This window comes from Cydia pomonella, chromosome 3 (genome assembly GCF_033807575.1).
Source record: "Cydia pomonella isolate Wapato2018A chromosome 3, ilCydPomo1, whole genome shotgun sequence".
Classification (NCBI taxonomy): Eukaryota; Metazoa; Arthropoda; class Insecta; order Lepidoptera; family Tortricidae; genus Cydia; species Cydia pomonella.
In genome coordinates this window covers 9,383,349-9,408,788 of record NC_084705.1, presented here as the reverse complement: position 1 = coordinate 9,408,788, position 25,440 = coordinate 9,383,349, and the positions used below count along the sequence as shown (strand labels likewise).

The following is a 25,440-nucleotide window of genomic DNA, read 5'->3' as shown; positions in this document are numbered from 1 at the left end:
TTTTCTCGAGTGGCTCGCTTGCCACATATTTCACACTTAGTAAACCGTTTTCTCGCTGGCATTGTAACAAACTCGCTCTTTACTCTGATCACGGTTGACTATTTTCTCGAATTACTCGAAATACCCGAACAAAACATTGAAGCCTTCATAACAAACAAAACAATTAGGCTGACAGTTGACTTGATGTAAACTTGACAAAATAAATAGCATTGACGTTTTCTTATTCTTCGTTGGCAATGATTTGCGAAACAAATTCCATACAAAACTTTTTTTGTTCCTAGTTGCGTTACCAAACTACCATATTATATTTTCTTTTCTTTTCTCGTTGTAAACGGCGTGCGGTCCGACGAAAATTGGAATTCAGTAATTAAAGTTATATATGCACATATTCGGTTTATGATAGCGTTATTATCTAAGTAAACTTATTTCTTGATAATTTGTAATTATTAAATAGATAGTAGGATATTAAACATAAAAGTAAACTGATGCTATCGAAAATTTTACATCATGGACGTAAATATAAAAAAGTCTTGTCCAAACTGCAGTCAACTTTATAATGTAACATGTAAGTATTTTGTTTGTCTTTAGATCTTAACTTTTATATCAAATGCTGCGCTTGTTTCAATAGATCTATACTATATGGCGACCTTTCAAAATCAACATAGGTAGTAGAATAACGTTAGCCGGTACTTACCACACATTTATCTAGTTTTAGTTATAGTAAAGAATTAAAGTTTATTAAAATAATACCATGATCAATAACAATAACAATCTCACATATGAGGATGCCGAAGACCGGGCAAAGTGCAGAAGATTAAGTAGGAAAGCGGACCCTGACGCTAGGCCGGGAAAACGCTAGGTTGAAGGAGAAGACATGTCGATATTTGATTTAGTCAATCACTTTATTTTGCCACAAAAACTTCTGTCTGGTAATAAGATAACCTACCACTATCTTATAGTGATCATATCAATATTAAAAATCTATTGTTTTAAATAAATAGATTTTAATTGTTCATGTGACCAGCTGACGGTCTTTCCACCATGTTACAACCGCCTGACTATTTTTTAAATTCATGATAGCATCTAAACAATATGACTGACGATATATGCTCCTGGCCTGCGGACCGCGGTCGAATATATTAATTTATGAAATATACCAAATTTACCTGTTTGGAGATAATTAGATCTGGATAAAATTACGGATTTATCGTAAAACCTGGAAAGGGACAGGCAAGGGGAGAGACGTTTTGCATGTTTGAGGTGCAATTGTGACAAAACTTAGTTAATTAATGAAATGAAATTGACTGTATGTATTAAAGTAAATTCAATCTTTTAAGGGAATTACCATTATTTATTTCATTTTTTAAAGAAAAGTATGGATATGTTTCATGGATATTGTTAGTAACTAATAACTTAGAATGATCCATTTATTAAATGTATGGCAAAATAATAGATTCAATATATATAAATGCTGGATATTTCTCTGTAATTCTGTATTACTATGAACTAATCATTTACAGGTATTGGTTCTCATTTAAAAGGGAACATTCCCTTGTTCCTGACTTGCGGCCATACCATGTGTGAGACATGCATTCAAAGCATCATCAAATTTTCGGAGCCAATTGAGTGCAAGGTGTGCCACCAAAGCTCAGAGATGACAATAAGTGACCCGGCCAAGCTGGTGAAAAACAAAAGGGAATTTTACAAAATGTTTCCTGTCAACATGTCCATGTTTGGAGAAATCGCGATGGAACTCATATTGGTAAGAAATCATGTTAATTATTCTCTATTTATTTAAACATTTAGAGTAAGATTTGTATACCTAATATGGGAAAGTACCTACACACAAGTAGCTTTTATTGAAAAATTATTTACTTTGCAGGAAGCCGAATGTAAAAATGATCACAGTGAAAATTATTTTGTGGATCTCAAGTCTATTATACACAATACTGACTACACAACAGGTATTTTTGTTTGTATATTTTGAGTACAGTCTTGATCTGAGTTATAATTATGAAACAGTTTTCAACCAGATTTCCATATGTTTCAGGAAAATGCATTGAATGCCATCAATTTACCACTAAAATGTGCCAACAGTGCCAAACAATATTATGTGAAAACTGCTTCAACAAGACACACAAAAAATTTGTAGTCTTCAAAACACATGTTCTTCAAAATATAGGCAAGTATTAATTTTCTATCAGTGACAATTTCATATTTGTGCGCATATACTGAATAAACTGTTCTTAGAGGTAAAGCAAAATAAACCTTATATCAATGCAATTAAGTTTTTATCTTCTTGATTTTTTTAAAGATTAGTTAATGATTTTTAGGGTTCCGTAGCCAAATGGCAAAAAACGGAACCCTTATAGATTCGTCATGTCCGTCTGTCTGTCCAATTATGTCACCGCCACTTTTTTCCGAAACTATAAGAGCTATACTGTTCAAACTTGGTAAGTAGATGTATTCTATGAACGCATTAGGATTTTTACACAAAAATAGAAAAAAAAACAATTTTGGGGGTTCCCCATACTTAGAACTGAAACTCAAAAAATCTTTTTTCATCAAACCCATACGTGTGGGGTATCTATGGATTTGGATAGGTCTTTAAAAATGATATTGAGGTTTCTAATATCATTTTTTTCTAAACTGAATAGTTTGCGCGAGAGACACTTCCAAAGTGGTAAAATGTGTCCCCCCCCCCCGTAACTTCTAAAATAACAGAATGAAAAATCTAAAAAATATATATGATATACATTGCCATGCAAACTTCCACCGAAAATTGATTTGAACGAGATCTAGTAAGTAGTTTTTTTTTAGATTATTGTTGATTTGAGATTTCATACAATGAAATTAAAAAGACAGCGTCCTACGCCTAATTATGTAGAAAAGGAGGTAACATGTTTTTTTTTTGCCACTGCACCCACCTTGACACATTTCAGATTTGCCCCAGATTGGTAAAATACCTACCCGCAATAGAGTATTCGACTGTATTTAAGATAAATTATTTCAAACCATGCATGAAATAAAGCACCAGATAATTATTAAAAAAACTAAATAGGATAGAAATATAAAAATGTGCCTTGAAAACCTAACTGCTTGGCAAATAGAACAAATTGCCAAACGTGAACTATGCATCATTGAAGAGTGCCGTTCTGTTCATCATCAGCAATTCCACTTCATGAAATGTCATTTCTACAAATGTAAATACTCGATTTGTTAATGAAAATACTAATCACTATATATATGCCTTTAACATTTGAGGAGTTCCCTCGAGTCCTTATGGACCCCATCATCAGAACTCGAACTTGACAAAAATTTGTCTTGAAAATTTAATTTGCTTAACAAACACAGCGAAGAGGACAAATCGCCAAACGTGTACTATGCGTCGTTGAAGAGTACCATTCTGATCATCATCAGCAGTTCCACTTCATCAAATGTCACTTTTTAAAATTTAAATGCTTGACTTGTTAAAGAAAATACAAAAATCACTATATGTATGCCTTTCATATTTGAAGAGTTCCCTCGATTCCTCATGGACCCCATCGTCAGAACTAGAACCTGACAAATAATTGTTTTGAAAATTTAATTTACTTAACAAACACAGCGAAGAGGAGAAATCGCCAAACGTGTACTATGCGTCGTTGAAGAGTTCCATTCTGATCATCATCAGCAGTTCCACTTCATCAAATGTCACTTTTTTGAATGTAAATGCTTGATTTGTTACAGAAAATACAAAAATCACTATATGTATGCCTTTCACATTTGAAGAGTTCCCTCGATTCCTAATGGATCCCATCATCAGAACAGAGTTTTGACAAAAACGGGACCAATCTGTATATATATACATTCAAGCAACATTCAAAAATAATTTTCAAAATCGGTTCAGAAATGACGGAGTTATGGAGTAACAAACATAAAAAAAAAACATACAACCGAATTGATAACCTCCTCTTTTGAAATCTTGAAGTCGGTTAAAAACACGTGTACATTATTTTTTCCTGTTATCAAACAAGCCATTAACTAGCAAGTTGCTCGAGCATCACTTTCTATAGGAGTTAGAAGATTTAGTAACTTTTTAGTACTTTGGAGGACAATTTCTCCCAATAGGTTGAGTTTGGGCATTTAAAAATATACGTGTCTGTTATTTTAGACTACTCTATAACATATATAAATATAAATCAAATCGGAACCGGACAGTTGGGTACCTTTAGGCCGGTTGTAGATGTCCGGTGTTTTCGCCGGAAACCGGACCGTGTTACGCGACTACGTCCGGTTTTGTACATGGCTACCGACAGCTACACTCAAGAAAACCAGACATCGTCGCCTAACCCGGACAATTGTCCGGCGAAAACACCGGACATCTACAACCGGCCTTTCTTGTCAGTCAAAACATTAATCAATGCACAAATCCTTGCGGTAACGTCGTAATTACAATTACAACTATAGGAATTATAACAGATAAATTCGGGCGAAGTTCTCTTTTTTGGCCTTATTCCCTTAAATTCCTCACCGCACAGAAGAAATTTCGCGAGTAGTTGTGTGCCCGCGCACTTGTTACTTGTACGAACAATGTAGCTAATAAATCCCGCGGGATTCCGCTTAATTTACGAGCGGGATTAATCCTGCAAATTGCATGCGGGATCCCCGTATTTCAGGATCCTGGTATACCGGTATTGCATTCCCTATATGTAGAGATATGCAAGTTGTGGAAAGTTTCCAAAAAGTTAGAAAAAATCTCGGAAATTTCAGGAAAATTTCGATTCGTATACAAAAGTGAAGTTTCTGAATAATTTCTAAGTAGGAGTTTTGCTATTTTGGAAACTTTCTGACGGCACATCATACATTTGTATTGTACTCGTATGTTGTTGATTTCACTTATGTAATAACATTTTTTTTGTAGAACCGCTCGTCCACGCCAACAAGTGCAAAATTCACAGTGATAAGACACTTGACTATTACTGTAAGGACTGCCAGAAGTCTATTTGTATGGATTGTCTCATGGTGGGAGGTGAGAAGTCTTGTAAGAACCACAATGTAGCATCCATGCAAGAAGTGGTGAGTAGGGATTCCAAATTATCGGAACTTTCAGGTATTCGAATATTCGTTTTTTTTCTCACGAGATATTCCAATATTCGAATTAAAATTAGAATATAATAAAGAAATAAGAAAATGAACGAGATATCGGTTTATTCAAAAAATTACTTTCACATATTGCAAAAACTAATGATATTTTGCAGAAATCCACTTTTTTTGCTAGATTTAAATATTTCTAGATACAACTTTTAGTGCATCGTTGCGTGAATGAATATTATTATAACTAAACTAACCATCCAAACACGTAGGAGAAAAAAATATTTTTAGCAGGTAATTATTTTCCGATTTAAAGGGTGTAGCAGGATAGCCTAGGAAAAATTGCCCCCAGCGATTTTGGGCCGAAACTGTAATCAAACAATGCCTTTTGGGGAGGTTATACTCTGCACAAAGTTTCATCCCTCTGTTACCCCCTGGGGGTGAAAAACACCCGATTAACCCCAAAACTGTTTTAATTATTTTTTCCTAAACTATGAAAGTGACGAATTTCAAATTTTGTACAAATATTAATAAGACTAAAAGCTATGTGCAAAAAAAATATTAACACCCTAACCATTGAAATTCTTGTAAAAAAAAAAACAAAAATAAAAAAAGAATCACCCTGTATATCAAGTTTGGCTCATGGTACACACACCATTTTTTTTTTCAAATATGAAGCAATTTATATTCTAAATTATGCAAAAGTTTCATGGACCTACTCCAGAAGGAACATTGCGAAATTAAAATAAACGTACTATTTCGTAGCCACTAATCATTATACTCGTATCATGCTTAATACGCAACGTCTCGGTTCCGAAACCAAAATAATTAAAAAAAAACCGGCCAAGAGCATGTCGGGCCACGCTCAGTGTAGGGTTCCGTAGTTACTCTTCCGTCACAATAAGCTAAACTGGAGCTTAAAGTATAGTAAATTGTTAACCAAGGGATGAAACGGTACCTTTCACGCGAGTTAAATAAATAGGCAAATTTGCATATATAGTACCTAATTAAAGTAAGCTTTTTATATTTTATATTTTTTTATAGCCGAATATATTCACTTTATCAAACAATGTTTGTTGAAGACCCCTATTAGTTTTGAAATACCTTTCCAACGGGTATCCCACACTGTAGGATTGAAGCAAAAAAAAAATCACCCCCACTTTATCCTTTATCCCTGGTTACAATAATGTCATTTGGTATGTATGTTTTTTTACTTCCAGAATGAAGGTTTTCTGGAAGACCTAAACGGGATATTTCCAAAAGTAGATGAAACATTTAGGAGACTTACTAAAACAGCAGTGGTAAGTTCCTGTACTTAATGTCAATTAAATATTTTCATACTTGTAAGTTTTACTTAAGATGCAAGAAGAGACCACAGCATTTGCTGCAATGAGATAGCAACATTCACATTTTATTGTAATATTTTTATTATTCCGCTTTGAACAAGCGCTTTGCTATATTGAAATGATAGATCTAACCAGTGTTCTCAAATAGTGATGATGATATTGATGATGTCCTCCCAGACGTATCCGTCGACGGCAACATCCTGACAAGTTTTTTTTAAATTAATATTGTTATTAAATATTCGTTATTACTTACTATTACGCGCATGGGCGTGAGCGTGACTTACTTGCAAATCCAAATTTAGTTTTGAAAGTTCGGCTGCACGGAACACAGTAGAGCTGTTCAGATGAGTTGTATGTATAGTTGTAGGAGGGCTTGCTCCGAGTTTTTCGGAGCTGACGTTTGGCGTCAAGATCTTCAAGCCCTTCAATACCTATCTATTATTATATCATTTCAGGAGGTTGGGCACCTGTTATATAACATAGAGAACGAGACTGGATCAGCTTCAGAGCTGACGCAAATGATTTCCACCGTTGAGCAACACTTTTCAAAACTTAATTCAATTGTACAAAAACATAAAACTGAAATTACAGAAATTATTACTAAGTTAAAATGTGCTGAAAAACAATCTCTGTATAAGGTAAAGGAAGATATTACAAAAACAATAAAAAAGGCTAAAGAAGTGATAAACACCATGACTCTCTCTTTGGATAAAAAGAAAATGAAACAGGTAAAGACAAAGTACCTACATGCATTAATTTATATGTTATTCAATGATTTAACCTCCTTTGAACCGATGACGTCATCCTTTTCGGAGAAATTTTAACTTTAGCACTATATGTACAGAGTTAAAACTCTGTTTAATATATTTATGACATTGGGTCTCACGAGGATACGCACAAGAAACATGAAAATGAGTTCTACGTACGATCATTACAATCAGCACACCATACTTTATCATACTTTCTGACGACGCGCGACTGTAAGAGACACATTTCGCGCTCGACAAGCACGACCGTAATACGCTTGCACACTTAATTTATTATACAGTTTCCACTTTTTATGAAAATTATGAAACATAAGTCACATAACACTTATGAATTTCACTTTTTTAGTTGAATCTGTGCGTTCTACTGGAAGATGCCAAGCAGATAGCTGAATCGCCATGGTATTTGAACAAAAGCAAGCTTAAGAATGAAAATTTAAAGTAAGCAAGACATACTATAATTATGATATGTATTTTTCTTTAGTAGTGCAAATGGTGCTTATAGAAATTGAGTACCAAAATCGAAAGACGAATTAGTTAATAAAAGATAACATTTCCATACTTTTTTATATTCATTCAGAATATTTATAATGTTTTCTATAATAGTCTATCATCGCTGCAGCGATATTTTATTTTATTTTATAAATTACGCTAATCAATCTTTGGGGCAAAATGGTAACGCAGTGGTAATAATAACAGACCTGCCAACAGTAAAACAGTTGCATTAAGGAAAAATAAAGAATTTTGTTACATTTTACGAGTAATTCCCACAAGTTACCACCAAGTTGTTACCAGTGGTGTCTACTGGGATTTTTTTCCCACCTTTTACTACCAAACTAAGTTGGTGGTAACTAGTGGGATTTTTTTCCCAGTAGCTACCACTGGTAACGGGTGAGTTTTTTTCCCAGTAGTTACCACTGGTAACAACTTGGTGGTAACTAGTGGGAATAACCCAATGTTATGTATTAAATTTTAAGTTAATTGTATTATAATTGAAAATAAGTCTGATTTTCTCATAAGTTACCTGAAATAGAAATTGATTTCAATTTGAAAAGGTTCAAGATATTAGGCATTAAATGTATTTTCGCCCATTATTATTATTATAACTATGTTAAGTGTCAGTATGTGCTGTTAGTGAGTTGGATTCTTTTACATTGTAGGTTGGTTGTTCGGGTATTTGAACTTTGTCTGTTTTTTAGAGTGGCTGTTAACGACGACGTTTGTAACCTAATTAGCGATTACATACATTTGGAAGGGAACGCTAAATCGCGCTACAGCTTGATCTCAACGGGAGAATTGGAAGAGGGAACCGAGATACCTCCAGCACCGGTCGCTCCAGTATATCCGCCTGAACTCCCTAAAGGTTTGCTCCTTGAAATAATGTATCGAAAATGTTTGAGATGGGATTTTGCGACCGACTAAGTTCCTAACAGCTAACAGCGCACTCTGTAAGCAGCAGCACGCGTACCAAGTTGGTATTAGGTCCACAACCGGCGCCGTTCGCCTTTTGAAGCGAACCGTATTGGAACACTTCGAGGACAGGAAACGCGTTGCGTCTGTTTTCTTTTTTTTGATTTGGTCGATCACAACCTCATCGCAAACAAATTCGAACACTATGGCGTGCGTGGCATTGTACTCAAGTTGCTTCTTATGCGACAGAAAACAATCGACTGACGTGAATAATAAGAAGTCGAGTCTTATCCCCATAGGAAACAGGTCCGTACCGTACCGCAAGGGTCGAATATTGGAAATAACATTTTCCTAATTCTAATGAATGACCTTCCGTTTGACTCGCCAATAGTAGATTTTACAATGCATGCGGAGGATATCTGCGCCATTATTAATGCCGACAGCAGAGACCAACTGCTAGCAAATGTACGGTACGTTATAGGTAACCTCTTGTAATTATTGAGTGGTTTGTAATGAATGGGATGCTCCTAAATCTCGAAAAAACCAACCTAGTTGAGTTTAACTTAAGGCAAAGTCTAAAAACTGCTGACACTATTCAGTACTTGTGGAAAATATTGCAATCCCGATTGTTATGGTCTAAAATGGCAACAAGTATATCGACAGGATATGTACAAAACTCAATTCTGCCTACTTTATAATAACCCGTCTCATGCCTATCCTATCAAACGAAAACCTTTTTATAGCTTATAATGCGTCTTGCCACTCCGTATGGCATAGACTTGTGGGGCTTGGCTGCTGACAGGGATAGTTCTTTTCTTATTCAAAAGGAAATCATTAGAAAAATTGCACGCGTCGCTACAGACGCCGGCCCAGCAGCCATTCATAGACCTCAAAATCCTGACATTACCCTCTATTTTCATTCTGGAAGCTGGCAAGTACGTCCGGCAGAATCTGGAATCGTTCACTAAAAAAAATTGGAAAAGCGGTCGATTTTATGACAGCAGACAACACGACCTGGATGTGCCGAGGCACCGTCTTGCAAAAGCGGCAAACAGTTTGCACGTTTTGGGTCCGCAGATATATAATAAAATCCCTGCTACCATTTAAAGCAGTAAGACATGCTTAGGCTTTGCCCTAAAACTAAAATCACTCCTGTTACAAAAGGCCTACTATTCAGTCTCTGAATTTCTGTCAGAATGAAGTTAAAATAACTTTGATAATTATGTATAATTATTAATCATTGTATAATTGTGTGTTGTTTTCCATAGTGCCAATTTCATGAACTTTACATTGAGGCAAATTTCATGAACTTACAATTCCGAATCGGCATTTTACAAGAGACACCCGCACTGCAGAGGCATTTGGCAGCTTCTTGATTTTGGACGACATTGAATATTGCTAAGATACAATAATGATTTTACGTTGACAACATTTACAGTGCTCTACAGTGTCTTTTGATCATTTAAGACAGGTATAGTTCATGTTATCCACGATGACCCGCAGTTTTGACATATCTAACCTTTAATAACCTACGAGTCAAGGTACGCGTCGTCGTGAATGTCACGATCTATATCTCTAAACTTTCTACTTGAAGGCCACGTCTAGGTCTTCCTTTTCGCAGGGTGAATTGCGAAAGCAAAGTGAAACCGCTTTCTGCGGTCTAAATGTAGGGATTCGGGGGCCGGACCCGGATTTCTGAGTTCAGAACTCAAAGCTTAGAGCTCAATAAAACCATCAAGGTTTCTAGCCCTTTATTAACGAAAACGATCACTCCATTTAAGAATCTGAATCCACTGAAATTAACGCTGACTTGCTCACTATTCACATTTTTCAGACGTGCGTCAAAAGAATGCCCCTAAGCAGAAACCGGAAAAGGTCCAACCACCGCCAAAGTCGTTGCCGTTTTACGACTCATCCTCAATGTTCCGTAGCAAGGGCGGCTCGACGTCGTCGATCAACTCCGTCGGGACGGCCGGAAGCGACTCGTCACATGTCAGCGGCGCGACTAAATTCAGTAAGTGATCATTGCCGTTCTACCAACAAACCTCGATGTTCAAGTAGCAAGTGCGGGTCGACGTCATCGTCATCGATCAACTCCATCGGGACGGCCGGCTGGAGCGACTCGTCAAGCTGGTTTTCCTGCGGAGGGGCGAGACGAAACGACGCGTGGCGAGAATTGAAATATGTATGGCGGATTTTCAATCCTCTCTCAGCGCATCTTCGGTGGAAATAGTAAGGATTGACCCTTGTCAACAAATATTTCATTTCGCGTCTGCGAGACGAGAAATGAAATATTTGTTGGTGTAAATAATGAACCGTATTGCTGGCGATATAGAGTATAAAGTAACTGCAACAGAAACACTCTTCTTGACCGGAGAGGCGAGATGAGACGAGGCGAGGCGGGAATTGAAAGAGTATAGCCGGGTAAGCATGGCCAAACTGCCCTTAGCGAAAAAAATAATTTCCTTTTATTGGATTAATTTTAGTGCTTTCACCAAAAATTAAGCCTCAAATGCTTCAGGGTAAAAAAAATGCAAAAAAAGAAAAAACATTTTTATTTTATTACAGCCAAAGTACTAATCCGATTTCTATGTAATTTGGGTACGTTGTATATACAATTAAGGTCGTTTTCTGAAAAATAAATCTTCAATCAATTACAATTTTACAATCAAGGGCAAATCGACCGGTGTAAACGTCAAGGTGCAGCTAAGCTTTACAAGGATAGCATTCCCAGTGATTGAAATTTCTTCTTCGTTTTACATGACGAAACATACATACCGCTGGATCTGACCCAAGTAACGGGAGACAAATACTACATAACGGAAGATGAACTAGATACACCAATTGAAGACACTTTGCTCTCGACTGGGAATAAGCCAGCTAGCAGCATCCCAGCGATGAAGCGAATTTGGAAGTGGTTTTCTAAGGAAATCGCAATTAAATCTGGAAAATCACTTTTCAATCGATTCCGCTCCAAGATACTGAATAAATGTGCTAAACAAGGATGTTGGGTTGTCATTTTTTTTGCATATTGACTGTAAATAAAAGTAAAACTGAATACGTAATTCAATTGTGTCACTTTATTTTTGTTACGTAGTAATGTAAATATTTACAAACGGCCTCTATCTCTGGACCACCCTTTATTTCCCCCTATGAAAATAAGGAGTACGATTTTTTGTTAAACTCTACATCTCTTCCACTATCAATATTTCTGCTTCTTTTGTTACAGGTGAAGCTTTGAGTAGGCCTGTGGTACAACCAGTGTCCCCATTTACAGAAAGCAGAGTTCCAAAACAACTTCACGAAGGTTGTTTTCATTATTTTATCAACCGTATTATAAGATTGTAGTAAGCAAAATTCTGTAAAACTAGGAATCTGATTGTTTTGATAATGTTTGTTAAACAGATTTCCCTCATTCTTGCATTCAACACTACTAAGTCGTTTCGTAAGGTTATTTGTAACAGAATATTTGCTAGATTTTATGTAAGAGCTGTACCTGTGAATAATATATTTAATTTACAGGTTCTCAGGAGTTGATTTATATCACACATATTGTGGATCCTCATAATTTCTATGTCCAACGAGCGTGCAACCAAACCGTGGTCAAAGAAATGCTGCGAGAGTTCAAAAATTCTGTTTCGTCGCCTAAACCATCCATAGCACATATTACAGAAGGCAAGTACTATCTAATGTCTACGACTAAGTATCTAAAAATTACATAAAGTGGAATCACCATACCATCACATCTATGTAGGAGATAGCAATTGTATGTTCTTGAGAGGCATATAGCCAAAATGCGATATCAGTAAAATCCACAGAGTCCTCTTGTTCTTTTGCCATCTTTTCCGGATATCCTACCGCCTGACCTGAGGGGTATATATTGTTCTCTTTTGTTTTCTGGGATTTCGTTGTTGGTCTCAATTAAATCTTGCTCAGTATGACCTACAATATTCCGCGCAAAACATGTTTTAAGCTTTGAAAAAACATTCTGTATGTGCATGAGAAAAATAAGGAAAAAGATGCAATCATGGAACTTTTTTGTATTTTGTGTCTAAAATGCTAAAAAATGCTATAAAGAGAGATCACTGCGACATTAGTATCTTAATATTTTTTTTACAATTATTTCGGAATAAAATTACTTGAAACGGAACAATTTTTGAAACACCAAGTAGCGCTTCTGATAATGACATGACCAATATACAATTATATTAAATTAATGATGCATTGACATATTAAAAGAAATGGACGCCTAATGCCAAAGAAATATGTTAAAATATATGAAGCAAACTGACGTTGAATAATATGTCTAATAGTTGCTAATAACACTTCTTTATAATTTAATTAATGTATTTCATACAAAAGTAAACGTAATCAAACATTCAAAAGATTTAAAGCACATAGATAGCCAAAGAAACCTTGACACTTTCAAATAATAAGGTTTACATAAGATAGCTTGCGCCCGTGACCTTGGCGTGTAAAGTGACGTTTTTTTTCTCGTAGTTTTGCTATTATAAGCGAATTTTTTCTCAGATTATTTCATCATGTTTGACAGTTGTCGTTGTCGACGGCCGAAACAAGACTAAAAGAAAAAAAGTAATGCTCAAGCCGTTCTAACATTACTTTTCTAGGGCCATTTTTTTTCGACAGATTGTGAATCGACTTAATTATATTATATCAATGCAATGATGCATTCATCATCTTAGGCGCCGCTGTCTCATCTAACAGTATGTGCTAAACTAACTGAGACAAGGGAAAAAGATACCCGTTAGTCGCGTGACATGGTCCGTTGTTCGGCGAATACACCGGATGTCTACAAGCGGCCTTACTGAGATTATGTGAATTCTTTTGTTACTTCACTTTAACGTGGTTGATGTTCACTCTGAAATTAACATTGTCTTAAAAAATTGTTCAGGAAAGTTATACCTAGCGTTCAACAAAACCGACAACATGTGGCAGCGCTGCCGCATCGTCAGCATCGACCGTAAGAATCCGGACAAGCCGATCTGTACCGTGTTCTGTATCGACTTTGGAAGCACAGAAGTCGTTCCTGCCCATAAGTAAGCTCCTTACCTTAAATGAACGTAGTTCATTGTATATTCGCTTCAATTGTTGTTTAAACAATAATCTTAGAATTTAGTGAAATACAGCCGCCATCAAATATATTGTCACGGTCAAAGTGGCCAAATATATCGGATCAGAACACACGTTTTTAGGGTTCCGTAGCCAAATGGCAAAAAACGGAACCCTTATAGATTCGTCATGTCCGTCTGTCTGTCCGATTCTGTCACAGCCACTTTTTTCCGAAACTATAAGAGCTGTACTGTTCAAACTTAGTAAGTGGATGTATTCTATGAACCGCATTAAGATTTTCACACAAAAATAGAAAAAAAAAACAATAAATTTTGGGGGTTCCCCATACTTAGAACTGAAACTCAAAAATTCTTTTTTTCATCAAACCCATACGTGTGGGGTATCTATGGATAGGTCTTCAAAAATGATATTGAGGTTTCTAATATCATTTTTTTCTAAAATGAATAGTTTGCGCGAGAGACACTTCCAAAGTGGTAAAATGTGTCCCCCCCCCCCCCCCCGTAACTTCTAAAATAACAGAATGAAAAATCTAAAAAAAATATATGATATACATTGCCATGTAAACTTCCACCGAAAATTGGTTTGAACGAGATCTAGTAAGTAGTTTTTTTTTAATACGGGTTGAAATTTAAAAAAAAAAAATTTTTTCATCATACCCATACATGTGGGGTATCTATGGATAGGTCTTCAAAAATGATATTAAGGTTTCTAATATCATTTTTTTCTAAACTGAATAGTTTGCGCGAGAGAACTTTCCAAAGTGAAAAAGGGCCCTGTAACTTCTAAAATAACAGAATGAAAAATCTAAAAAAAAAATATTTTTTACATTACGATGCAAACTTCCACCGAAAATTGGTTTGAACGAGATTTAGTAAGTAGTTTTTTTAATAAGTCATAAAATAAAAATATATTTTTTTTTCATCAAACCCATACGTGTGGGGTATCTATGGATAGGTCTTTAAAAATGATATTTAGGTTTCTAACATCATTTTTTTCTAAACTGAATAGTTTGCGCGAGAGACACTACCAAAGTGGTAAAATGTGTGTCCAAACTCCAAAGTGGTAAAATGTTGAACGAGATTTAGTAAGTAGTTTTTTTTTAATACGTCATAAAGGAACCCTTCATGGGCGAGTCCGACTCGCACTTGGCCGCTTTTTTATTAATTGAATTAGTATGTGTTTCGATATATTTGGCCATTTTGGCGGTCACTGCTTATCTATCCACTGTTCTGGTGCCCTGGTTGCCCAGATGTAACTCAAGTTTTCATTTTCATTTTCATTTTCATTGTACTTCCTATAAAATTTAATTGTTTCTAATAAAACTGCTAGCTATTGCACCTCAAAAACCTCCAAAATTACGAAAATAAATGGCGCGTGCACCGAAAGCATGTAGTTCTTATATAACATAAGGAATGTAATAAAAGTGTTTTCATATAATTTCATATTACACAAATTGACTAAGTCCCACAGTGAGCTCAGGCTTGTGTTGTGGGACAACGATATAAATATAATATATAGATATTTATAAATACTTAAATACATAGAAAACACCCATAACTCAGGAACAAATATCTGTGCTCATCACACAAAGAAATGCCCTTACCAGGATTCGAACCCAGGACCATCGGCTATAGGCAGGGTCCCTACCCATTAGGCCAGACAGGTCGTCATATGCTTCGTCCCGTATACGTCCCAGACAATTTGGAGTGCAATTTTTTTATTTTATTTTTTTCATATAAAAAGTAATTAAATGTTGCATATAGCGTTGTTGTAACACGGGCATTACATTTAACTCAACCAAACAATTGAAAACTGTGACATATCAATGTCATTTCAAACATCAATCATCCGAGATAGTACTTTTTTAGCCTTTCATATGCTTAGAAGCAGATCTGCTCCATACATATTCAACCAAATTCAACTTAAACATGAATATGTCATGGTTGCTAAATAAATGGCAAATTTTTGAGAGGCGCATACGAAAGGTTAGTATCAAATTTATTAACTCGTACTAAACACTAATCAATATGTAAACAGGCCCTAAGGCAAGTGTACACGCTCGTAAGGGCCTTATCAGATAAAAGTAAAAAAAAAAATTATCTCCGAAATTGAGTCTTTGAGAAAGTTATTTAATTTAAGCTCGGGAATGCACCCTTGAAATTAACGGAAAGCAAAAACACGGTGTATACTTGGGAAAAACAAATACATAAAAAAATTATTTAAACTAATATATTTGCATAATTTAAGAAAGTATTGCAGATTTCACATTTTTGGTGTAGTAAAGTGTAGTTGATCATGTTTAATGACATAATGATCGGATCTTATAATATTTTCATGCAGGATCCTTTAACAGGATCCTGGAACAGGCTAAACTCCACCTAAACTAGCGTGCAGTGCAAGCATCTAAGTTATTTTTTTTTCTGCTCAGGCTTCGTTTGCTGCAACCAGGCAGAGTCCAGTCGCCGCCACCATTGGCAATCAATTGCTGCTTGGCTAACTGTGAGCCCAAGTGTGGGACTTGGACCAGTGAAGACTCCTACCTCATTCAGAATATTATAAATAAGTAAGTTCTGTAATTACAACGGGATTTTAAACTTAGTGATATTTTTTCGCAACTCAAGCAAGTTCAACAACTGCAGTTGGCTGTTTTGCCAGAGTTTCTTCAAAGCCTAAATAGAGACCGTGCGTGTTAGTCTGCCATCTCGTGACCTGAATCAAAAACGAAAACAATTGACGCTTCTAAGTAGGTGCTGCCCCCTACAGTTCATGCACCCTCTATTGTGCGTAGTAGTAGGGTTTGTCATCTAGGGGCTGAAATCTATAAATGAAAACTGTGCTGCCCCCTACAATTTATTCATGCACGCTCCCTATACCGAACTTATATTACGTTCACTCATTCGTGCACTAAGGTTATTGCAATTAGTGTGTTATTACTGTGTGTATATGTCATTCTCATTCACTTCAACTGCTCTGCCGATACTTATACCTGTATAAATGAAAATTTTAACCACCGTTCATACTCGTAATGACTTTATAGGTCATACTGAACAACTTTTACTTTGAGACTAATGCCGACAACGCGAAAAAAATTTGGCTGTCCCATAGCGCAATCAGCGGCACCATACCAGCCGGTATCTATGAAACAGCCAACTTTTTTTCGAGTAAGAACGGTGGTTAAAATTTCACCGTGTATAGTCGTTTTAAAGTAAGTATCTAATATTTAACGTATGCTGCCATACATATAGTAGATAGTTTAAAAATGGGTAAAATAACACAATTGTAGTTGTTGATTCACTAAATCTGGCGCGAACGGATCGAATGAGATAATTTAATATAAATAAATAATAAATAAATTCAAAATTCAAATTCAAATCGCACTTTACTGACGAAACGCTCCCTATAAAAGGACTATACATAAAATAAATACTATAAAATAAAAAGGTTTATTGAGTTAGCACAAACAAACGTGATTTTAACTGGGCTGGTGCCTCTTTTTAAAAGGTTGTGTGTTAGGGGTAACAAGGTAGGGCTCTTTCACAGATACAGAATTGAGTAGATCCATGATATTAAATTTGATAAAAAAATATACGGACTGAATGCTGTAGGGCTATAGAGCAATGCTAAACCTTCATCGTTTGCAGCAAACAAGCGGTGATATACATCCGCAATATGCAGTCGACACCAAACTTCGCCATGCGGCTGGTGTGCGACGTGACCACGTTCGAGGACGGCGTGAGTCTGGCGCACGCGCTGGCCTTCCACGAGCGCGCCAAGCTCATCAACCCCAAGTTACACGTAATTTATTTTGCTTATGCTCTTTAACGTTGGTCGAGTATCCTAAATAATCTATTGTAGTTCACATGCCGATATAGCATTTGCTGCCATTATTCTTAGTTGATACATGTTTTTAAGATATAAAAACACAGTATTGGATTTTCGTACAACTACCCGGTCCAGCCACATGCTATTAAAGCTTTGAATAGCATGTGGCTGTCTCTTGATTTTCAACATTTTTACAAAAGTGTATAGTTCGTGTCATCCACGATAACATGCAGATTTGTCAAATTTAACCTTTAATAACATGACCATACGAGTCAAGGCACGCGTCATCGTGAATGACACGATCTATGCCCTGAACTCAAGCCACTCATAGAAAAGGTGTTCCATTCCATTGTATGTTCAACCATTATTTCATTTTTCTTGGCTTATACTGTGTTGTGTTGTATTCGTGTATTTCATGATAATCATGATCTCAATGAGGACTTTTTTCAGTACCCAAAAATATCCGGATTGAGAGAAAAACCAAAATTGTTCATGTTGAACAATAATTTAAAACTGAAATCAAAAGAAGATGTTTACATAACGCACATCTATAGCCCCGATAAGTTTTATGTGCGAGAGGTATGTTGAGTTTTAGAACAAACTTTATATTTTAATGAAAAATCGGTGTATTCCCATTTGTTTCTGAATGACATGGGTTTAGATGTAAAGCTTTGATTGAAAATAATAGGCAAGATACAAAATTACAATTATAGTACACAATTGTATTTTTTAGTAGTTAGTAAAAAAGCCGATTTCACGATTTTTTTTTTAATTCCCATATTATTTAAGTAAAAGTTACAGTTAATTTTGTAACAATTTCAAATATGCAGAATAATTATAAAAAAGATCCAATATAATTGATCGTAAGTTATAATAGTTATCCCCTAATTTCCATTTTTTTATGTACTGCTATTATATTGCACACAACTGTATATAGAAACTATCAAAATAGACATTTGTATAATAAAAAAGATAGGAATAAACCGAGGTGGTCCCAGATGGGAAGGATTCATTCCCATTTGTCCCCGCCGGCCACAGATAGGAATAGGTTTATTCCCATCTGTGCCCTCCCCCTGCCCGGTGGACGGGTCGGAGATGGGAATACACCGAAAAATCTCATTATAAAGTCATATAATAAACTATTTTGGTTTTAGCGCCACTTGCAGAGCGCTTTCGAAAAACTGACCGAGGATTTGGAGCAAGAGTACAGTTTGGCTCTTAACACTGAGAGCGTGCATCTCCCGGAAGTCGGTATGATTTAATTCTATTGGTCACGTGATATTAAAGTGTAGGTTTGTACTTTAATAGAGTAATTTTATGAAAAGTATTATTCAAATCGGATAACGGGGTTTGAAATAATCAATGAACATAATACATGTAAAAACATATGCATAATAAAATGCAGAACCTCATCTTTCTTGAAATTTAAGTTAGTTAGGGTAAGTCCGTGGTGACCATAGCTTTATTAAACGTGATAAAAAAATCGAAAGGTACCACATTATCATTTGTCATAAGGATTCTCTGACAGGTTATTCGTATAATGATACAAGCAAATTTCATCATTATGGCAAGCGACAATGTGGGTATCTTTTGCTTGAAAATGCCACATATGTAACTAAAGAAATTTTATTTCTTCATAAACTTTGAAGAATAAGAAAAATATTAGTATCGAGATCAGCGTTCGATCGTCAATCGCATTATATTTGGAGTCGTAGCGCACGTTAATGGTCGTTCTCGGTGCACGGTGCAGGCATGGTGTACGTGGTGAGCACGGAGACGGGGCGGCGCGCGGAGGCGGCGGCGGCGGCGGCGGCGGCGGCCGCCTGGGCGCGGGCGCTGGTGCTGGAGCTGCCGGGGCGCGAGCGCGTGCGCGTGCTGCTGGTGGACTCGGGCGCCGTGCAGCTCGTGCACTGGCGCGCGCTGCGCCCCGTGCGCCCGCACTTCACGCAGCTGCGCGCGCTGGTGCGTAACGACACTTCCTGCTCCTCCTCCTCCTCCTCCTCATCCTCCTCCCCCTCCCCCTCCTCCTCCTCCTCCTCCGTACATAGGATGATTCGCTATAGGCATCGAGCTGTTGGCTTTTCCTTATTGTTGTATTTGACCTTTAATAAATATAATAAATAGGTATCGTCGTTTTCATCACACGGTAAGATTATAGTGAGCCATGGAGTCGGTATTCACATTAAAATTAATCATGCACATTAAAGTCATACTCATTCTCATACTTTTAAACATCGTAATCGTAAGCATTCGCTTCTAAGTAATGAAATATTTAAATTATAAATCAAATGTAGTTAATTAATTATTGTTATATTAACTTAATCGCCTAGTTAAGGGGCTCTCCGCGGTTTTCATCGATTTTTGACAAGTTTTGAGTCGTTACTCCTACATTTGCAGTACAGATAAGATTATATGACAAACGGCTATCGGTTCTTTAATCTTTTATCTTCATTCTTGTCTGCCGGAATTTGAAAGAAATTAATACTTATTTATTTATGATTTTTATAAACATTGTCTAAACAAACACTATTTTCGTTACTAGATTGCTGTGAAGGATCTTACATATACGAAATCTACATATTTGGGTTCGTCTTTGACGTCTCTAATAACTCTAAATTTGTCAGAGATTTTAATTTTAAATTGTTAACAAAACGTTATGGCCAGAAAACTAGTTTTTTGGCCTAAACTTGTTCAACTTTGATGCCAAATATCTCGAAGATTATGAACTCCGAAGTAAATATGGGACACTATACTGCTTACAGTCATTGCTGTTAATATGATGAGCTACAAAAAGCATTAGAAAACTAAGGGATTCAGATCGAAGGTCATTGGCGTTAGGGACCCCCTTAAATTAAACATACTAATTTACGTATATTGTTGCGATATAACTAATTGTAGGTATGAAACTACGTTTCATAAGAGATAAATTATGAACTATAAGCCAAAATAATAAACGATATTACAGAAAATCATTGCATTTTTTTTTTAATTACTCAATGAGTATGAGTATGACTTTAATTTTAATGTTAATATCGACTCCATAGCTCACTATAATTTTACCGTGCGATAAAAACTGCCTATTAATAAATAAAATACGCCTTTATTGCTGTACAGTGATAACAATATTAGGTACTTATTTATTTTCCGACTATTGGGGTTTTGTTACGACAGCTTGTCTTCCGACAAAGGCCTCTTGTAAAAAAGCTATTTCTCCCTCTAAAAACGTCGATTTGACCCTGAACACGAACCCGGCCCGTTTAATTATCCTTGTTTTAATACTTTACTAGGCGACGGAATGTCACCTTGCCGGAGTGACACCCTTGAACAAGAAGTGGAGCGCGGCCTCCGTGGCGCTCCTGCACCGCTTCGAGGACCGCGTGCTCGAGCTGCACGTGGAGGACAACCGCAACCGCGGCTCGCTCGGCGTCACGCTCTACGACAAGACCGAGGAGGACGTCGTCTGTGTCAACAACGAGATGATCAAATACAAGTTCGCCATCACCTTTGGGTAAGTATAAATTGAACTTCAACAAAAAATAGATACCAGCTAGCTTCCGATGATCCTCCTGCATTGCTTATATAGTCGTTTCATTTATAGCTGGCCCCGAGTAATCCTTTGTCTATTCTTAAGTAAAACGCACGTGCTAACCTGCATAAAAAATGGTTCGGTCACTTTAACCGGTTATTGAATTACAACTCCTATAGAAATTGCAATAAGATTCAAAATGAACAAATGGATAAATAATTTGTGATTTCTTGTGTGGTCCTTTTACATTTAGCGAGTGCCGGTGAGTCGAATGCTACAGAACCAGTCTAAAATTTGTCCTCGAGATCTGTAACAAAGGTGCGATATCGGAGAGCGCACCTACACTGGTTTTTTGAGCGTTGGACTAGCCCGCGCTCAGGTGCCAATTAGAATTATACAACATTTTATTTTGCAGGTAGTGGCATGTGCGGTTTTACTTAACAATAGACAAAGGATTAGCCGTTCGGGGCCAGCTACAAATCGAACGACAATACCTTCCTTTAATTTATTTGCAGACGTATGCATATTTCCAGTTCCATCATGATGTTTTCTTTACCGAAAAGCTAGTGGTAAATATGTATTTCGTACATAGGTTCCGAAAAACTCATTATTACGAGCCAGGATTGAAAGTCGGACGTCATATCCACTCGGCCACTACCGCTGAAATATAATAATTTAGACAAATTAAACATATTTATATCATATTGTATGATATTTATTTGATTTTATAATTAATTATTGTATTGGTTTTCAGTCTCTTTAGATTCAACTTGAGCGACAACGAAAGCCAAGGTGCAATGCACAAGGCTCCGCAAGGCGAAACAAAGAAATTAGAACCTAAGCGTAACGCTAAAAAAATAAAAATACTGAGCCACGACGATAATGCTAAAGTAGATGATGATACCAAAGTGGATGAAGAAAATTTGGAAGCTAAGGATAAAGGTCCACTCAGAATCGAAGCCAAGTTGCTGCAGTACCAGTCGCCTTCTCTACTCTACGTGTCGCTAGTTCACCAGCAGAAGACTTTCAATCTCTTATTTGAGAAAATACAGACAGAATACTCAAAAGCAAATTCTGAAAATGACAAAAAGGATTGGAAGGAAGGGGACAGATGTTGCGCATTCTGTGAGGAATCCAAAACGTGGCGGCGGGCTGTCATCGTAGAATTAGCAGACAACAAAGCAAAATTGTTCTATTCTGATTTCGCACTGGTCGAGGCAGTACCTCTAGACAATTTAAGAGTGTTGACCCCAGACTTCGAATCCTTGGGAGACGCCGCGATCAAATGTCATTTGTCTGGAGTGATGCCGGCAGTCGGCACCGAATGGCCTTCACTCACTAAAGAGTACCTCAAAGAACTACTGGAAGCTTACAAAAGGGTGTTTATAACCAAGATAGGGAACTTCAAGGACAGGAGTATGCCTGTGGAGTTATGGGTATACCACACCATCCAGGGTGGTGCTCTGGAGCCCGACACGTCGGAGTGGCGCTGCCTAAACTTGAAAATTATTGAACAGGGTCTGGCAATACCGGACAAATCTGAGGTAATTCATCTTTATGTTACAATATTTACATTTGAGCCCTCATAGCTTCGTTTTAGCCATGAAACGGCCAAGCCCTAGTTTTTAAACCAAGTTGTAGGGATAGTAAAGTCAGGCCTTAGAAACTTGGCTTTTACTGAGATCTGGTTACTTTTTACAGTAAAAGCTAGCGAGTCTTGGCCGCCAGTTTTACTTTAAATGTTTTTGCTAGGATTTAGGTTTTAAGTTTTGAATATAGCACCTCAGTATAAGGTTAAAGGTACCTTCGTTCGCTAATACCCATCTCGGCTTGACTCCTCTACTCTACCCCATCACGCACAGCAACCGTGTCACATTGATAGATAGATAGATTCATTTATTTCTTATTGGATATGTACATTATATTTTACATGTCAAAATAAAATGCATTCACAAAAAGATCGAGAAACCAGTTTGAAGTTTGCATTTATTGTGCGCAAAGCGCAAATACGCTAAACAATTGAACAAGTTTTCGAATGTCACATACGATTGTTATGTGTGATGGGTTTTGACGTATCCCGTTGAAGGTTTAATAGGATATTTTATTTTTAGACTGCCACAGAGGATTCAAACGCTAAGAACGACGACGACGAAATGTTGTCGTTCGGGAACTTGACGGGTTCCGTGCGCGAGTGGCTGCAGCTGGAGCCGCTGCCGACCAAGCCGCTCGTCCATGCGGACGTCACCGGCGCCTCCAGCCCCGAGGCGGACGACGTCAACGCCAACATCGACCAGGTCCAGGCGGGCTGCTCCAATACTGTGTTCATATCTGATTGGCTGCCTGCCGAGCCTTTGCCGACCAACGAGTTCACAGGGGTACCGACGTAAGTCCATATCAATATTAAGTCCACGGCGGCGCAGGCGGTGCACAAACCAATTCTATCTATTGTGTCATATATTTGTGAATGTTAGGAGCGAGTTTTAATTATTTCTCTCGTTTCAGCTAATAAGTGGCAATGCCCAGCTTGCTCTCAAAAAGTAAAATACTGTCTCAAGAGGCTGAATATCATAAATAGATACTACTCTTTGCTCCTGATGCTCAAATTTAAAAACCTCGCCGGTGTAGCGTGCGACGCAGTATGCTTCTTCTACATTCTTATGTTATTACATACTTTGTTAAATTAAATGTTATGTTTCAGGTACATTGACAATGATGGTGTAGTGTTTTTACATCAGCTGTCGCAGGAAGAGACGCTGGAGCTTATCCGCAAGGCGCTCGAGGTTCGCTTCAAGAAGCCCGACCCTAAGGCCCAGTACGCGAAGTGGACCGTGGGCGAGCCGTGCGTCGCGCTGTACTTCCTGGACAACCGTTTCTACAGGGGGCGGGTGTTGGAAGTCAACAAAGAAACGTCCTCCTGTTTAGTCCAGTACGTTGATTACGGCAATGAAGAAATCTGCTCGTTTGTCAACATGAGGAAGAGCATTGCCCTTCATCAGATACCCATACAGGCCCACAAGTGTATCCTGGCTCGAATTCGCCCAATAGGAAATCAGTGGGATAGAACAACGTTGGATTACATACACAAATCAGTCGTAGAGAAACACTGTTTGATCAAAGTGTCTGGAGAACGTGTCGGCGATCTCTTACCAATAGAGTTGAAATATGACAAATTGTGGATAAATGACCACTTGGCCGATTTCGAAATGGCAGAGTATACTGACGGATCTAAGACCGTTGTCAAAAAATTCGCGCCAAACCCAAATTTAAAGACGCAAGGAAAGGAAGACCTGAAATCCGACTCGGGGCCAGATTATATCGACGATGAAGACGCCGATAGCGCGGACGTCCTGTCGTCACACGATTGTTCCTTCGACGCAAAGTCTTTCGAGATGGCTGATTGGAATTTGCTCATGGATCAAGAAGGCCAGTCAAAAGACGAAAAAATGCTGACTTATACAAAAAATTATAAAGAAGAATTCCTATCTAATATTATACTTATAAACGATTTAGATACTCTGGAATTAGCTGTTGTTCATAACGACGAAGATAATTTGAAATATGATGAGATGTTCGAACGTTTGCAAAATGAAGCCGCAAATTTGCAGCCGCTGAACGGAATATATGAAGATAAACCATGCATTGGTTTGTTTCACGACGAAACTGGCCAACCAGGGTGGTACAGAGCGACTATACAACGATACAGCAAATCAAAAGGGCTCGTTAAAGTACGCTATGTTGATTATGGCAACACTGACGTCGTTTCTACATCGAATGTGAAAGAAATAAGTGAAAAGTGGTTGAAATTGCCTCCTGCCAGCATACAGGCTAATTTATACGATGTCAGAGTAAATCCCCACGTGGACATGAATATTGTGTCGACTAAATTTATTGAAACATTCCTGGACAAGGGGCCATTCCAGACTAAAATCATAAAGTATGAAAATTCTATACCCCAAGTGGAACTTAAAAATGAAGATGGTAAACTTGTTTACAGCAAGCTCATAAGCAGCGGATATTTGATAGATAACGATTTGTATACCACTGACCAATTTTAGTTCTTTTTATCATTTAAATAAGTCGAAGTCTTGCAATCTGGTAATGCGTAAATAAATCTGATTAAGAAGGCTAAAATGTCCGTCAACAATTCCAAAGCATTCTGTGATTAGTTTGACTAATATTGATTATGTAGAATAAGTTACAATGAAAAAGTTGATGTGAACATGAAAGTTGGTTCTGTTGATCTTTTTAATTTTATTAAGTGTTCTCAAAATTATAAATATCTAAGCTTTATCTGTTAGTTACTTAGACATTACTTTTAATTAAGTATGATTAAGTTAGTTATCCATAAAGATGTTACTTAACCATTGTTTTGTTATGAAACATAATTAAAAAAAACTTTTCATAATAA

At 37.1% G+C, this 25,440-nt stretch overlaps 1 protein-coding gene across 1 annotated transcript; it reads left to right on the top strand.

Moving 5' to 3' along the window:
• The first annotated feature begins 309 nt into the window (after positions 1–309).
• LOC133515999 (RING finger protein 17-like) lies at positions 310–25,440 on the top strand. The gene is made up of 22 exons (XM_061848663.1): positions 310–565; positions 1,521–1,762; positions 1,883–1,964; positions 2,051–2,182; positions 4,904–5,058; positions 6,294–6,374; positions 6,875–7,147; positions 7,533–7,624; positions 8,383–8,546; positions 10,428–10,607; positions 11,823–11,900; positions 12,116–12,268; positions 13,506–13,650; positions 16,113–16,247; positions 17,326–17,479; positions 17,957–18,085; positions 18,661–18,757; positions 19,257–19,468; positions 20,794–21,014; positions 21,787–22,576; positions 23,144–23,415; positions 23,731–25,440. The coding sequence occupies exons 1-22, from the start codon at positions 508–510 to the stop codon at positions 25,085–25,087; spliced, it is 5,202 nt and encodes a 1,733-aa protein (XP_061704647.1). The 5' UTR covers positions 310–507; the 3' UTR covers positions 25,088–25,440.

Excerpts from the sequence above, each read along its gene's own strand:
- LOC133515999 (XM_061848663.1), top strand. The coding sequence starts at position 508 with ATGGACGTAAATATAAAAAAGTCTTGTCCAAACTGCAGTCAACTTTAT. Across the intron at positions 10,608-11,822 it reads CAGCGGCGCGACTAAATTCA|GTGAAGCTTTGAGTAGGCCT; the intron begins GTAAGTGATCAT and ends CTTTTGTTACAG. Across the intron at positions 11,901-12,115 it reads TCCAAAACAACTTCACGAAG|GTTCTCAGGAGTTGATTTAT; the intron begins GTTGTTTTCATT and ends TTTAATTTACAG.